The 16686-nt window shown below is 39.7% G+C and overlaps 1 protein-coding gene across 1 annotated transcript; it reads right to left on the reverse strand.

Moving 5' to 3' along the window:
* Positions 1-231: 231 nt before the first annotated feature.
* Positions 232-14139, reverse strand: st6galnac5b (ST6 (alpha-N-acetyl-neuraminyl-2,3-beta-galactosyl-1,3)-N-acetylgalactosaminide alpha-2,6-sialyltransferase 5b). The gene is made up of 5 exons (XM_051377653.1): positions 13955-14139; positions 13135-13341; positions 4712-5121; positions 3295-3402; positions 232-1392 (listed from the first exon to the last, which is right to left on the reverse strand). Exons 1-5 carry the CDS (start codon positions 13973-13975, stop codon positions 1146-1148), a joined length of 993 nt encoding a protein of 330 aa, XP_051233613.1. The 5' UTR covers positions 13976-14139; the 3' UTR covers positions 232-1145.
* Between the last annotated feature and the right edge of the window lie 2547 nt (positions 14140-16686).

Below are 16686 nucleotides of genomic sequence, written 5' to 3' on the forward strand. Positions count from 1 at the left end.
GCTAATTTCTTCTTGGATTTTCTTTGACTTTGGACTTTGAACTTGTTTGGTGTTAGCAGACTCCATTTATAAGCTAATGTTAGCTAGTGTTGCACACTGTTGACATTGTAAGGAAACAGAGAGAGAAGGCACTCAGAAGCGTGTCACATGCTTTGGATTTTAGCAGAAAATCCAATCCGTTTTCCTTCATAGTAACGCATAAAATCGCATAAATTAGTCCAGGACATCGGGGATGGTCTAATTTCTTAAGTTACGTTACAACTTGTTCACACATTGGTAATAAAAATGGATTTATACATTAAATAATACATAAAAAGCTTTAGAATATTACATATGGAACCTTGTGATTAAGCCTGGATTCCTCACACGCACATTAACCTCTTTCTGTGTAAGGTGCCAACGACATATACAAGTATACCAATAAGCAGTATTACTACATTATGTTTTACTTTTCTGTAAAATCTTGAATTTATTGCAGTATACTCCAAAATTTGTGATATATACATCGCCTACTGCAATGTCATGTGGGTTTGTTCTGTTACTGACATATTGGTTGCCTCTGGCACACTTTCTTCTCTGTATTGTGAATACTGTATTGTTGAAAGTGGGTACATAAATCTCTAGAAATATCACAATCAGCTTTGAAAACGCACTATGTTTAATTTATGTGTGAAGCATAAACTTCTCAATGAAACAGATCATGTCACATTCTCAGAAACAATAAGGTCATGACCTCATTGTCCTCAATGAATCTGTATTCAGTTTTATGAAGATGAATCAATCATACTGCAGTTATTGCAGTGGTGTGTTGTCTCATTGCCTGTCTCCTCCCTGACCGATTGAGTGTTATTAAAGCATCTTTACACAAAGTAAAAAACACACTTGAGCCAAGCTCCATGGCTTTGATTCCAGTATGAAATTCATCCTATTATAGTTACACTTCCCAAACATTGTCGAGGCTTTGTGCTGCTATTATGCAATGATCCCATTCTGCCAAGCTGCTTAGGCAGTAGGCAAACAGCCACAACAGTTGCTTGTTCTGTCCTACTGCTGTCTCCTGCATTCATATCAGCCAGAGAGGATGCATGCTGGAAACTGTCCACACACATATTCTACACTTCTGGGCATCGTCTCTGGAGTGAATCTCAGGATCCAGCTAGAACTGGAGCATATGAGCTGTTTGTGCTGGTGATGATGACAGCAGCGGGCTTCCAGTCTGGCTGGAAAAAGTGGATGCTTAGGGTTCGAGCCCAGTTTGCAAACACCGTCTTCTCTGTGATGAAGCGGTGGTGGCTTCCTCGTCGGCTCCTCTCGTGGGAGAGGTACATGGAGCACTCGTCGGGCCCAGAGGGCTCATAGTAATGATACGGCACAGAGGGATGGGAGGAGGATCTACACAGGAGACGGGGAGAGGAGATAAGAAAGGAGTAAAGCATGAAAAGGCATGAAAGTCAAAGTGTGAGGGAGGGATGTGGAAATAGAGTGCAGGGATAATTATGAGATGAGGGTAGGGGGAGAGGGGGGAGGAAGCGATTCACAGTGGGGAAGAAAATGGGGACCGGAACAAAGAAAAACAGGAAGATCAGAAGAATCTGGCTTCACAGATATGTTCATTATACAGCATCTTATTCCTCTGAGACCTGCAGTCACACCAAGCTCGGTGGAAGACTCAGACACACAAGAGTCTCGACTGAATTTCTCTGTGAATATCCAAATGTGTCAAACTGTCCTTTGTGCCCTTGTAGATTCAGGTGAGAACAACACTAGCCGAATTATTCTTGTATTTCCAGTGAACCTGAATGTTGCATATTAAGCAGCCGCACTTTGCATCTATTCAGTGAAATGTCTTATTTTTACTGTAAATGTCAAGATGAACATTTCTTTCTCCGAAATTACAGTCATTCACTTGCATGACTGCGTGGCAATATAAGATACTTGAAGCTGTCACTGCAGGGAGTAAATGTTATATTGTCATTACTAGTTGAAGACGCCATTAAAGATGTACTAGACAAGATTTTTATGTGGAAACACACCCATGTTGTCAGCACACACTAAATCTGGAGCTGCAACAGAAGAGAGCATCCCATCCGCGCTCATACACTATTTGCCCCAGTTGCTCAAACAGTAAGTGACAAACTGAAAATGTAAGGCTTGAGGATAAGGGATTTCAATGTTGCCTTGGATGTATAATTTAACAATTTAACATATGAACAGAATGTTACAGAGAGTGACTTCTCAAAGGTTCTTGTGCATAATGTTATCCTGTCAAAATGTTCTATTATTTGTTATCATTTTCCTGGTGTGCCATGTTCTTAAATGTGTGAAATAAAAGAGTAAAAAAAGCTTTTTGGCCATTTGTTAAAAATTAGCAAATAAAATTGAGAATTATATTGAAGGTTGTTTATCTATAATAATAATAAATCAGGTAAGGTCATCTTTTTTCATTTCATTAAAGCTCATGTTCCCTTCAAATGAAACCTGTGAGACAATATTTTTTTTACCTGGCTTTGAGGTGTTTAAAGTCATGTGAACAGTGTTGCTAGGAAACTGACAATAAAAGCAGATATTTCCTCGTTTCTTTTTCAAAGATAAAGTTAATAATTTTGTGGGGGGTTTTTGCATTTTAATGTCAAACATAAATTGATAAGAAGAAAATGAAAATAAGATATAATATAATATAATAATATTGATTTTATAGGCTCAAACATTTATAACCACATACATCACAGCTTGTGAACTCTGAGCTTTCACTTAGAATTTTTTGCATATATTATATGTGTTGTGTTCTTTCTTTAATGTATTTTAGTATTTTTTGTGTTCTATTTATCACCTGGCTGCAAAAAAAACCTTCAGGGATAATAAAGTTAAAGCTGCTTTATAAGCTGCTGCTATAAAAGGAAAGTGAATATCTGACACTCATGCAGGTGGCCAGACTCCATATAGAAGTAATTTTTTTCCTCTGCATCTATAATAAGTATAAATAAGTCAATAAACTAACACATTTTCCATGTGAATTTAAAAGATGGTAACATGTTAGTGTCGTGTTCTCAGCTCATCTCCAAGTAGCCAAAAATCATGCAAGTTTAAAGCTGATGTTGTTCAAGTTAAAGTAGAAAGCATATCCCTTTGGCACAAAATGACAGACTGGCCTGTTAAGCAATTACAAAATTATGTGTGTGGTTTACCAATAGCACATAGAATTGGTATTATGGTATTTGTAGCTTCCTACTTAGGCGTGAATTTGAATTAATGCTTTGCACCTAAATTCTTGGATTAAAAATGATCATTTTCTACCTGCAGAAATCAGGTGGCACCATGCCATACACGTTGATCCTGTCACACAGCTCCAGGGCTATGGCCATGGTGAACCAGCCGGTACTCAGCCAGGAGTTGGAACTCTTCCTGAAAGACAAGGGAAGGTCGCCCTTTTTAGTAAATCCACACTCATGTAATGCAAATATATGGGAGTCCTGGCTCCTTGCAAGAGGAGACTATGTTAAAGATATGAACCCATAATTCTATATTTCACCTGAGATCACCAGAGATATATACAGATGAAGGTAAAAAGACCTTGCCTTGTACCCAACAATAAACATTATGTCCATGACATTCGTTCTGACACTGACTATACTTACACTAAGGCTGTAGTGACTGGATTTTCAATTCAAATGCCAGTCCTCTTATCTTCCTGTTGGTTTACTGTTCACATGCAAATGAGTTTATGAATGGCTGGTATGACGTGATGTCTTTATCTATGTGGTTCTTAGTTTGTAATCTCATATTCAGTCAACCATTTTTTATGCAGCACACTTACTTGTCCCTCATATGAAAAGTGGTATGCCAATTTCCTTTATATTTATTTTGATGAAATTTGCTCTGTGCCACACAAACCAAGCCAAATCTCAGTTGAGAAGTGGAGAACAGTTTCTGCAGAGTGTTATTATGAATATAACATCTATAATGCACTATTAATGTCCTGTTGTTGTTTTGTAAGTTCTGCCTCAAAGTGAGAATAGCTTGACAGCTGTGGTACTTCTGTGCATACAGATCCTGATGCTGTCAAGCATGAGGCAGTGTCTGTTTGGACTCAACATCCAGCCACTCCTCATCATCACTGTTTCAATAGGAGTTCAGATACGGCCCAACATTTGTATTTGTCCTGTGTGTCTTATTTATTTAACTAACTAGTTTCTAGTTTAGTTAGTAGTAACTTACTCTCAGTAAATAATTTGTCAGTTCCCACTCCAAGATACTGATTTTTGCTTGCTCACCAAATTGTTTTCTGCTTATGACTGGAGAAACATAACGCTTCAGGAAGAATTCAAACGATGAAAATGAAATAAAATGTGTTTTCTCTTTCTGATGTTGAGTCATTTCCTTAAATGTCTTACTAAATGGTAGCACTACTTTGCAATAATCATCCCTAAGCCTGGCATTAGTGGGACAACTTTGGACTTTGGGATGAATCAAATCCCTTGAAATCCTTCCAGATATAAGAAACAAGTTTTAATATGAATCCTATTAATAATGCTCTAGTGTTCAGAACTCTACAAACATATTCCTTAGTGAGCATTGTATAAGCTGAAGACATTTTTTTGTTTTTGCTTTTCACACACACAAATTTTCATTGTTTGTCTTAGTAAGGTAAAAACAAATCTCAAAAAGGCAAAACAAATCTCACAAAGAAAGGACTGATTCTGTGAACATTTACCTATCAATCCCTGTTTCCTTTTTAAATAGTTCATCAAACTTCAGCATTTTGATCCGGGAAATGACGTAGATTTTGAGTTTCGGCAGAAGCTGTTTAACCAGCCTGAGGTTGTTGTAAACATGGCCTTTTCCATCCCGTCTCATGCAACTGCTGGGTCCCCAGAAGATGAACACCGTGTCTTGGCTCGCGTTGAGAAGCTCCTGCCGGCTCCGCAGAACCCTCTGCAGGCTGGAGTGAGCGACGACACGCAGGCTTGTGCGCTGGCCAACATCCTGCTGGTAGCCTATGCTGGGAGCATCATTCATACGGATTACACACTCGGAGCGGTCGATTTCTTCACCTCTCTTGCTCCCGGTTAGATGGCCGGAGCTGGTCACCAGGGCGCAAGTCCTGCAGTGCATCTTCAGAGGCTGTGGAGGTGAAGTTTTAAAGGTCAGTTTCATTAAGAAAATACAGAAGACAGGCTGTGAATTTTAATCAAGAGTATAGTCTTATTAGGCCATTACATTTCTCTAGAGAACAAGTTTATTTTTCTGCCACTAAAAACCTTTAAAAGATTATGATATTACATATTCTCAAGGGTAATATAAACATGCGAACATCAGGTCTACATACTAGCATGCTCAATCACAACAATGATAATGCTAACAGATGTTTAGCAGGCATTATATTATCTATGGTCCCCATTTTAGTTAAGTGTGTTAGCATAGTACTGGACACATTACGACTTGCACGAAAAAGGTAAAGTTAAGGCATCAGAAAAGTTATAATTCATCCCTAGAGGGAACAGGAATTTCTGTGCAAACCTCACATGGAAATCCATCCAATAGTTGTCAATCACTCAAAACCAAATCAACCTCATGGTGCAGGAATGAAAGTCAGAAAGACTGATATTGCCATCCAAAAGTATAAAGGTCGCAAAAGGGATGAATCTGCAACCTGTTGCCTTCAAGGTCAAGTCTTAGTTGCAGAGATCCCTAAAATCTGTCTGCCAAGAGGAAAAAATATAAAATAACCCTGAATGAGTCTGTACAACAGCACACATAGAGAGCCATGACAAGGGCACTTTCCTCAGGCTTAATATAAAGCAACTCTGAAAAAGCAGCCAAAACTTTGGACTGCCAAGCTTTTTAGATTTGTATTCACAGGTTAATGTAGTTTTTCCATCAAGCACACACACAATGATAACTGAATACGATCTGAATAAAGTGTAACTGGCACAGAATCGAGCAGCTAGACTGGTAATGGGCTTTTCTGTCAGGTATCCTATTATTCAAATGCACCGCAGATTAACAAGGATGACAGTAGAGCAAAGGCTATTCTGTGCAGCACTTTGATTTTTTAGGAAAATCATGAATACACATGAGCCTGTACATTTATTCAGTCAAATAGCCTCAGAGCAATGCTCTCTTCCACAAAACAAGGAATGCATGTAACGGTCAGAACATTATGCCTTATACAAAATCCACTTCACTCAGAAGATCATTCATGTACGACGGCTTTGGTAGTATGTATTGCAGGGTTGTTGTGCTGGTTTGCATTGACCAGGTATTCATGTTGTTGTGTCTAACCAGGTTTTCAAAGTTGAAAAAGGCGAGCTCAGATTGAATGATCTGACAGCAAAAACCCAGAGACTCTTCACATGAATTATTCCCCACCTTAATAGAGGGGTTTCATTGGCATTCTGAACTGTGCTCCAAGCTTTACACTCCATCAGGTTCTGAGGTGGGAATGTGTGTTCATCTGTGTGTGTGTGTGTGTGCATACAGGTGATATTACCAGCGCCACAGGGTGTGCTGCTCCCACTGCTATATTTGTAATACTCTTCCACTATCTCTGTAACCCCACACTAAATGATTGCCCTGTGTGTGTGTGTGTGTGTGTGTGTGTGTGTGTGTGTGTGTGTGTGTGTGTGTGTGTGTGTGTGTGTGTGTGTGTGTGTGTGTGTGTGTGTGTGTATTTGTGGTTCTTCATCTGTATGTGTGTGTATAAGTGGTAGTGGTGTCCTTAAATCTTTGTGCAGAGCTTGATGTGGCTGCAGATATGTAATACACTCTGGCAACTGTCTAAAAAGTGTCTCCATATAAAAACAACAACAGTAATCCTGTCCACACACACACACACACACACACACACACACACACACACACACACACACACACACACACTGATCACAGACTCTATGCATTGAGGAACAGGTAATTCCATTCCCCCATCACGTTGCCCAAAACAAGCCATTTCCTGTTGGAGCATGTTTGCACTCTCTGTACGCAGACCTCCTCCCTCAATAACAGGTAGGCTGGAGTGAATTACACGCTTCACTGCACAAGCTCACCCTCCCTGCCTTAGCTGGGAAAAATCACAGCGCTTTTAACTCTTTCTGCATACAACAGAGTGAATTTTCCCTTCCGTACTGCCCAAACAATTACTCCCAAGCAACTTTTAAGGTTTTTGAAAGTCTGGGAATGTGTTACACTAGTAAAAGGCGATTGAAGGTTGCATAGACAGCGTAGTTTAAAGTGCCTGTGAAATAATAAAAGTGTCCTTGTCAGTGATGTTGAAGCCCTAGAGTCAGTTCCCCGAGTTTCTGACAGCTTGATGATGCTGGGGAAATAGCCACTTACAGACCGCGTATCACATTGAAAGAGGCTTTCAGAATCAGATATGGACTATTTCAGATGGCAAGCAGCTGAAGATGCAACACACGGACTATTGAATGAATGAATAAAGGAATGAGTGTAATGTATTGCATATAACAGGTAGATTTGTACCCAAAATAAATCTTGAATTAAAACAATAGCCCTTTAATTTGTGAACCAACTAGCACTTGGACACTTGCTGACTCCCACACAGAAACTCAGACTACATTTTAACATGAGGACGGAGGGCTGTTCACCTTGATTGATGCCAAATAACCGTTTTCCTGGATAAACACGATCACAAAAGGCAATAGGTTCAACCTCACAAGGCTATTCAAGGAACTCTGATGTGATGCCAGCTCTGTTCTGAAGATATCGCCACATGCATGCATCTCCACCCATCGTCTTGTGCTATTTGATTTTAAAAATCACAAACCCCCTTCTCATGTCAAGTGATTGAAAGATTCCATGTTTCATCTGATCATTTTAGGAAAATATGAACACCTTTTATGTCCTATTCTTCCATGGTCACTGGGATAAGAACAATTTAAGTGTCTAATAGTGTCCCTTATTCGTAGATATTTAAGGTTTTGTGAATGAGTTGTATCAACATATTAGCTTTTGTGTGTCTAAGTAATTTCTTGACATGTTGTGTACTACATTGACTTTTTTTTCCATGTCTGTTTGTGTATGTTGGGATGCTTCTTTTGTATATAACATGGCAAATTCAATAGTGTAAAAAAAGAAAAGAGAAAGCTGTGGTGTTTAACACAGTAGAAGAAAAAGAAGAAGAAGCAGTCAATTACCACCCACACACTGACTCCAGACTCATCAGTATGATCCTGTTTATATACTTCCCAGGGGAACCCAGGATCATAATTGCTTTCAGAGCAAACCCCATCAGTCAGCCTCTAATATTGTATCAGAGCCTCAAATGTGCCTCCAATCCACCAGCCTCTGCCTGCACCTCTTTCATTTTAAGAAGGGTAGAGAGTACAAACCTACAGGAAAAAAGACTTAACCAGGCTTTAGAGGTCATTCGTAAAAGGAACAAAAAAGGCCCCTATTGTCCCAATTAAGCATGAATTCAAAGGATAAGGCTGATGTTATTCAACATGTTTCAACAAATCCCATGAGAACATGGCTTTATCCAAATCAGCCCCTATTTACTGTATAGTAAACTATATTTGCTGAGGTTCAGCATTCTGAGAGTGAAAGTTTATCCACAGTATGACACTCTCAAAACCTGAAACAGAAAAAGTTGCATCCATGGCATGTACACTACTTTCTGCTAACAATCACACAATGCATTGCTTCACATTTTATAGATGTAAAAATTACCATTGTAACACCTGCAGTGATGATGCAAAATGGTTTGGTCTGGTTTTATTGTCATAAAACAACATAAGCATAATGCACTTGTCCACATATTTACAAAGAAAAAAAATGAGAAGAAAAAAAGAAGAAAAGCGAAACAAAGACACAAATTCAACCCAGGGACTATTTCCAGCTACAGATTTTGTGTGCTACTGAGTATTTATGTGGTGTTTATCATAATGAAGAAACATGTTTTTTGGACATCAATGGAGAGCTATGGCACAGAGGAATAAGCTATAATTAGGCTACACAGATAATACTTTTTTAGGAGGATCTATTTATTGTTGGTGTTTGTCTTTATATGGGATTTGTTGGCAATGTGAAAAATAAAGAATGTCTCCAACGTCATCCTTTAATGTTAAATATCTTCTGATATGAACATGTGAGAGGAAACATTAAGACTCTGTATTTGCCTGCAGTGGCACAAATTATTTAGATGTTGATCATTATCATAAGGGTAACTGTACACTTTCTAAAGTGTATAGAATTAGGCTAATGGCTCAGCTAAGAGCAGAGGTGGATTAAGAGGCACCTGTTGTGTGGTGTGAGGGTTTAATGCAGCTTTCTTTTCTCAGAGACCAATTAATTACCAAAATCCTCCTGACAGTTGACATCTCATTAAGCTCCTCCTGGTGGCACACATTCAAGTCGCAGTCCTAAACTTGCTCTGTTCCCAATTTGAGGGAATAAAGGAGAGATAATCAAAGCGGCTGTTTTCTTCCTCATCATCCAGTCAACCTCAGACAGAGAGAAGGGGATAGCTGCATCTCAGAAGAGGTAGCCGTGTTAGCCGATTTGATCACAATGTGGGCATTTTGATACGAGGTGTATCAATGGATTGGATTTCATTATCCATATATATATATATATGATCCAGATTGCATAATACCAGGTGTAAATGAGGCCTTAAAGTGTATGAGCATGACTACAAATTGGGCTATGTAATGTCACTCTGAGGATGACACTGGATAATATAATCTGTTCTGCCAGGGGTGCTCCCTTGCTATGAGTGGAATTAAAATTAACATAACTTATGAATTCACCCATTTAGTAAGCTGTACGTTAACGTACATACTTCACAAGACAGCCTAATTTGTAAGTTAGAAATGAGTCAGCGTAGATAGGATGCATAACTGACTTTTCAATGACACCTATTTCTCCCAGCCTTAAAGGCTGTCAGAGCCCAGAAAGGTATTGCCCATAATAAGTAGGTACATTATAAACTGGCACAGGCACACAATCCACATTCATGCTCTCACACAGGCTTTGTGATTAGAGCGTATAAAGGCCAATGTAGATTGATTCTGCTGACAGTTCTTCAAAGGTCAACATCTCTTTAACTGGAATCGGCAAAACATCAGAGGGAGAGGAGATGAGGAGTGAAGCAGAAGAATGAAGCGGTAGTCCATTTAGGTGTTCAAGCTCAAATATGTGTGTGGATGTGTGTATTTGAAAGAGTCTATTCAACTCTGCGGCTCTAATTATGGTAGTTTGTCAAAGAAATACACACTAGAGGAGGACATCTCACAAAAACCTGCAGACATTGCAGGAGGCAGACAGAAGGAAACATAATGAACACTGTGACTCCTACCCATTTTCTCAAGATATCCCACATAAATGCAGTGAAGTCTGATCTCACACTGTATAGATTTGTGGGTTTCAGCACTTGAGAATGGTCAGGCGCAGAGACAGAGAGAGAGAATGTTCTGGTGTTTTCTACAGTTTTTATACTGAAATGACTAAAGGAAAAGCCAAATGTCTGGCCTTTAACCTTCAGCCACATGAAGCAGCACGGTCTTTGTTATTACCGTGTGCTGGGCGTTTTGCGCCATCTTAGGAGAGACTTAAATGAGCGAAGCAGCCACAGACCACCACCCACCTCAGTGAAATCACAGCTCATGCAAACAAGATATGCACATAAGTTAATATGGGCCATAAAAAGGAACATTAGATAGAGCTCTCACATTTTCAAGCTTCCCTGGCTCTGATGAGGGCATAAAATTTTAACAATGCGTCTGGGCATTTGCATGGAGTTTTCTGCATGCATGCATCAGTGCTATATGTGTGTGTGTGTGTGTGTGTGTGTGTGTGTGTGTGTGTGTGTGTGTGTGTGTGTGTGTGTGTGTGTGTGTGTGTGTGTGTGTGTGTGTGTGTGTGTGTGTGTGCACACATTTGTGTCAAAGCCAAGACTTCCTCCAGCAGCAGCAGCAGTAGACCTCAGATGACCCTGAAGTACAGACTGATCCACCCACTCCACAGATCTTACAGCAGGTCTGCTCTGGTTAGTCATTCCCTGGCCCTGTCTGAGGGTGCAGCAGCATCAGAGCTGGAAGCCCCCATAAGAGAAGGGGGCAGAGTGACACTAAGAAGTATGAAAATTTCCCAGTGTGGCTCCGTCATGAATCAGCCGTCAGCCAGGAGGAGGTAGACGGCCAGGAAAGACTATGAATAATAAAGTGCCTGCACCACAAAAAACTCTAAACTAAAGCAGCTGCCTCTCATCTCTCTATGGATGAATGTTTCTTTTTCATTAACTTTAAAGGGATATGATGAGTGTTACAACATCTCAGAGGAGCTCTGAACTTAGAATCTATCAGAGTCCAGGAAGCCTCAGCCGGATCAAACCTCTCTTCACACCAACGTCACTCTCAAACTCTCAACCAACACTTTTTTCCCCCTCTCCTGCCCAGTGCTGCCCGAGCAACGTAATGTCCTTTCCACTCTGCTGTGCGTATCTTTCTCACTGAAGGGAGACATGACGCTGTCTGAATCATCTATCTATTGGAATGAGCTATCTGTAACACTGTGCTGGGTCTGAATGATAGGCCTCTGCATTACAATAACAAGGACTGTGGTGTTTATATGACCAAAAGATTATAGCAGTGATGTCTTGAGAGAAGAAATCCATCCTGTTTTAAGTGCTTTTGTCGTTGAATATTTCATGCTGGACGCATTAATTATGAATCAAGAAACCGAGTAAACTACAGAGAGAATTTAGAGATGGTACTACCACAGCAAACTCAGATTTTGAGTTCAGTATTTAAAAGATTAACTGGCATTATTATAGCCTTAGCGGGGACAATAAAGCTGTAATAAACTCTTGTTTTATTCTGAAGCGTTTACTCATTAGCAGAATATTACTGCACGATTTCAATTACCACAATGAGAGAACTTTACTGTTATTGCTAAAACGATACATAAAAATTAAAGGTAATGCTTTAAGAATGTAATGTAGTACACAAGTCAAACACAGAAAGGGATTTTTCAGTTCTCCCTCAAACCAGGCAAGTACCTGAATTCTACATTTACATGCCGGTCTCTCTGCTTCACCTGGATGACAGCAGAATACAGATTAGGTGCAGTTTGTATTACATATGTACAAAAGTGTTACAGGCTCAGTGGAATGATGAAGAATGAACACTGTGTGTAATGCAGTGACCCAATCAATGTATCAGGCAAAATTTGTCCAACGCAGAACACACATTCCAGACAAAATTCATATGACATCGCTGCTCCTTTTTTTTTGCCATTTTTTCTCTTCAGTTTGGTATTTCAAAGTCCCGCTGCCCTTGCTGCTTGGATCTCCTCTGCTGGCCTCCATGTGCTTCTTCTAAAACCTGACAGTAATGCTATTCCACCAAATCCCACTCGCCTCTCCATGCAGGCACCTAATGCACTAAAAAGAACCTGATCCCTTACCCCAAACACTCACATTGTTTTTGTTGGAAGTGCAACCACTAAAGTGAGGTTTAACCCACATCTCTGTGGTAGTGGGGGATTTCTTACTTTTTCAAGACGACAAACTGGCATCTACATAGCGGGCCCAAATAACACACCTCACACTCATCACACAAAAAGCACTTAAGCACATCCGAGCACTCCCTCTTTGATTCAGTCCCCCCCCCAACCCTTTCTTTTTTCCTCCCCTTCTATCTCTTGTTCAAATACAGAAACCACTGTGACTCTAAACGAAAGATTAGAATCTCATCACCCACTTGGTTCCCTCCCACCATCTCACCTGAACTCTTCCATCCATCCATCCATCCATCCATCGGTCCACAAACCTGATTTCTCCCCCATCCACTCATCCCTCATCTTTCCTTCCCATAATCCTTCATCCCTTCACCATCAACCCTTTCCTACAGTTTTTTACATCCCTCCTTCAACTTATGATCTTGGTTCACCTTTATCCGATATGTGCAATAAACCATTCTAATTCCATATGTTCATTGGCATTTGTCAGTGGCCTCCTTAGTAGCTTTTACATAATTTAGGCTTTATACTATAATTTGGACATGAAATAACAAATATTAAATTTTTTCAATGCGATCTTGCACCATCATCATTCTTTATGAAATTGCACAAGGAGACAGATCATCTCCCAGTGCACAGATGGAGCATATTCACCTTATGATCCATGACACCTGTGTACCCCTCAAGTGTTGATGTTGGGACTCTCTCTGGCTTCTTCGTGGAGGGACCAGGTCCATCTAAACGGTGGGGTGATAATGATGACGCCGGCGAGGAAGAAGATCTCCCACCGGAGCTGCTGTTGTACAACAACATTAAGCTGGTAACCATGGTGACGATGATGATGCCACTAACCCCTTGGCACTAGAGAAACACATGAAATAAATAAGTTCAAGAAGACCATAAAAAGCAACATGGGCGCCGGAGCTCTTGACTTAGGAAATAAGCTTCATTCTCGGTCAAGAATTCGCTGCTAATTAAATGTCAGCGTTTCAAAGCAGAAGCAGCACAATAATAACAGCTGCTCTTTCCTCGCGCAAGGCTGCAGATGAAATGTCAGCTGTGCCACTCAAATACGCACAACATGCTCTGTCAATATGTTTTAAGGAGCGGTGCAAAAAAAAAAAAAAAAAAAAAAATAGCATTAGGCTGCTGAATTCAAACATGTTTCATAATGACTTCCCTCCTGCAGAGAAAACAACCTTTAGACAGGTGCGCTCCTAAAGGGATGATGGGAGTAAGAAAGCCTATTAAGCTACTGGAAAAGATGGAAATAGAATACCACAAAAGTGCAATTAGGTCAATGACACAGTTAAACGTGTAACTTCTGAATAGAAAAAAACATTAAAGCCCCCAATCACGCACACACACACGCACACACACACACACACACACACACACACACACACACACACACACACACACACACAAATGAGCATTACAATGATGTTTCCTGTAGGTCTTCATTCATAATTACCACTCTTATCTTCATCTTCATTTCCCTACGTTTGCAGCCGCAGACCGAGCCTTCATCCTATCGGGGCCGGAGCTCTCTCTCTCTCTCTCTCTCTCTCTCTCTCTCTCTCTCTCCCTCTCTCTCTCTCTCTCACGGAGCGTCGTGGACTCTTCAGCATGCAACACTTGAGCGGCAGCATCACTGGGATCAGCGCGCAAAGAAAAACGACGCTCCACTACTCTTCTCCCATGCTTTCCTCTACAGGGACGCCCTCGCTCAACACTGCGCTCCTCATGGTCCTAAACAACTCCTACTCCCGAAGCTCAGTGTCAGGGTTCACTGGGGGTTCATGACTCGATAATTACGCACATAACATTATGATAATGTATAACACGCAGTGATACTCCGATTGAATATTAACGGGGATCTGTGGTTCTCAAATGTGCGCTTACAGCGACAGTACTCCACTTTTTTATAGGCCTGTGTATCTCTGTGTCCATATCAGTTTGCCATAATGTTCCTTTAGAGTTTTTTATTGGCACAATTATCAAATGACATGTCATTATTCTCAACAGTGTGAAACAGCTCATTTCCCCACAATAGTATGACATTTTCATTGCTATCATACAGAATCACAATTATTTTTCAAATGGCCCTGTGATGCATTCGGTGTTGATGACCAAAAATGTGTAAGATTGCTTTTCTAATGACATGTATTATTCTCAGATATGTTAATCAATTTGCTCATGGTGTAAATCTTCACATCCCAAATCTCTCCAAACATCCCTTCACCCTGTATTTCACAACTCTAGTGAGTGTTTTGCTGGTCACCACCGTTTTCTCCCACCCTTCTGTTAATTTTTCAGCCCATATGAGGATTTCTATTCTTCATAGAGACGATTTACCACGGCTTTAATTATATTTTCATACATTAGTTACTGTAAAGTTCTTACTGTATTGTGACTAGATATACAAATGTGCTCATTGACAGGGTTTGATCTGTGAATGGAGTTTTGATGAAGGATATTTGATGATAATTGTAGTAAGAAAATACAAAATGTAGAGACACAATTTCAGTGGACTCTCACTGTCATACTGGCTCAGAGCTGTTGAGTTATGCAGAGATGAAGATTCATTCATTTTGATAGCAGTGATTCACTGACTGATGATATTTTTTTAAATGTCAACATGAGTTAAATGTTTTGAGTGAGTGACAGCCGTTTAGGTCAAACGAAGTCTTGTGCTGCAGACTTACTGTTACAGTTGCACTTAATGTGTTCTCTGTGTTTCATAAAATGTGCTTCAGATACGAGAGATGTTTTTTTTAGTTGCCTTGACTGTTTTCTAATCTTATCTTTCTTGTCTGTTTTCAGAAAACAGACAAGAAAGATAAGATTAGATTAAGATTATGATTAGGGTGATAATACTGAATATACTGACAACTATTTTGGTACAGAGCATCACCTTTTTTTGTCTTCTAAGTAGATTTCTGGACATCCTATTTAAGGACAGGAAACTATTATTTGCATTTGTCACAGCAACCTGAGCAACTAAAGCTCCTCGTGGGAAACTGGATTGCTGGAGGCTGTAATCTAGACAGTAGGAGCTTGGAAATGGGGAATGAGTCTTTTTATAGACACCCTCTGAGCTGGCATCATTGTTTTCATTCTCTAATGTGTTGTTCAAGTCATTCCTCAACAAGTCTCCTTTCACAAACCGAAATGTATCCATTGGCTTTGTGGGAATTGATTAGTAATTTATCACACAAACAACAAAGAATATCACAGTCAGACCAGAGGCTGTAAGAAAAATCAGGGTAGTCTAATTAGAAGTTACAGAACAGCATGTCTTCCCTTTTATGGTTTAGGCCCAGATTTACACACGTTTCAACAACTGCCTTTTTAGACTAATAAGCTTTCCATCTGAATGCCAAATACAGTAACTTGTGTAGAATACGATGTGATGCAAGATGGCACAAGATAAAGCAGCATATTACAACACAGTGCAATGATTTGATATATTGCAATATGATGCAATATCATATGATACCACATCAAATAAAGCAAGACATATGAGAATATAATAGATACAATTTTTGTCATCTTTTTGTTGACATTAGATGATCTTCAGCCAAACATGCTTAAAGTTAGTGGTTCCCACCCCGGGGCATCACAAGGTAAACCTGCAGTGGTCACAAGATTATTAACAACGTAGGAAAGAAGATGAGAAATAATTTTCTTCTACAAAATGATGGGTTATTTATCTGGTTATTTATTTATTTTTGTGTGAAACAGTGGAGAGTTTTCACTCCAAAAGCATTTAAAATGAAACAATCTGAGAAGGCGATGTCACTCTTTGGTTGAACTCACAGCTCCTAGACACTCGAGTAGGCAACGCTTGGTTATAAAAGTGTAATATCATAGTATAACACACATTGGGACACGAAACAGAGATATAGAATCAAATTACACTATTAGCATAATTATGAGTGAGTGGGGAAAACAACATAAAAATCTTGATTGTTAAACCAAGGTTTGAATCTTCATGTTGCCTTTTTAAAAAAGCTAGATTTGTTGCAAAATGTTGGAGTCCTATGTGCAATGTTTTGATTTGATCACCTTTTGTCTCTAATATAGCCTTTGTAACCATTGTCTACTGATCCAAGCTGAGGATAATAGCTCTGAAATAGAACCTATTATAGAGCCAGGCCATTTGTTGGTTTGACAGCAATCAATAGAGTTTTAAACTCGGCC

Source organism: Dicentrarchus labrax, unplaced genomic scaffold, assembly GCF_905237075.1.
Source record: "Dicentrarchus labrax unplaced genomic scaffold, dlabrax2021, whole genome shotgun sequence".
Taxonomy (NCBI): domain Eukaryota; kingdom Metazoa; phylum Chordata; class Actinopteri; family Moronidae; genus Dicentrarchus; species Dicentrarchus labrax.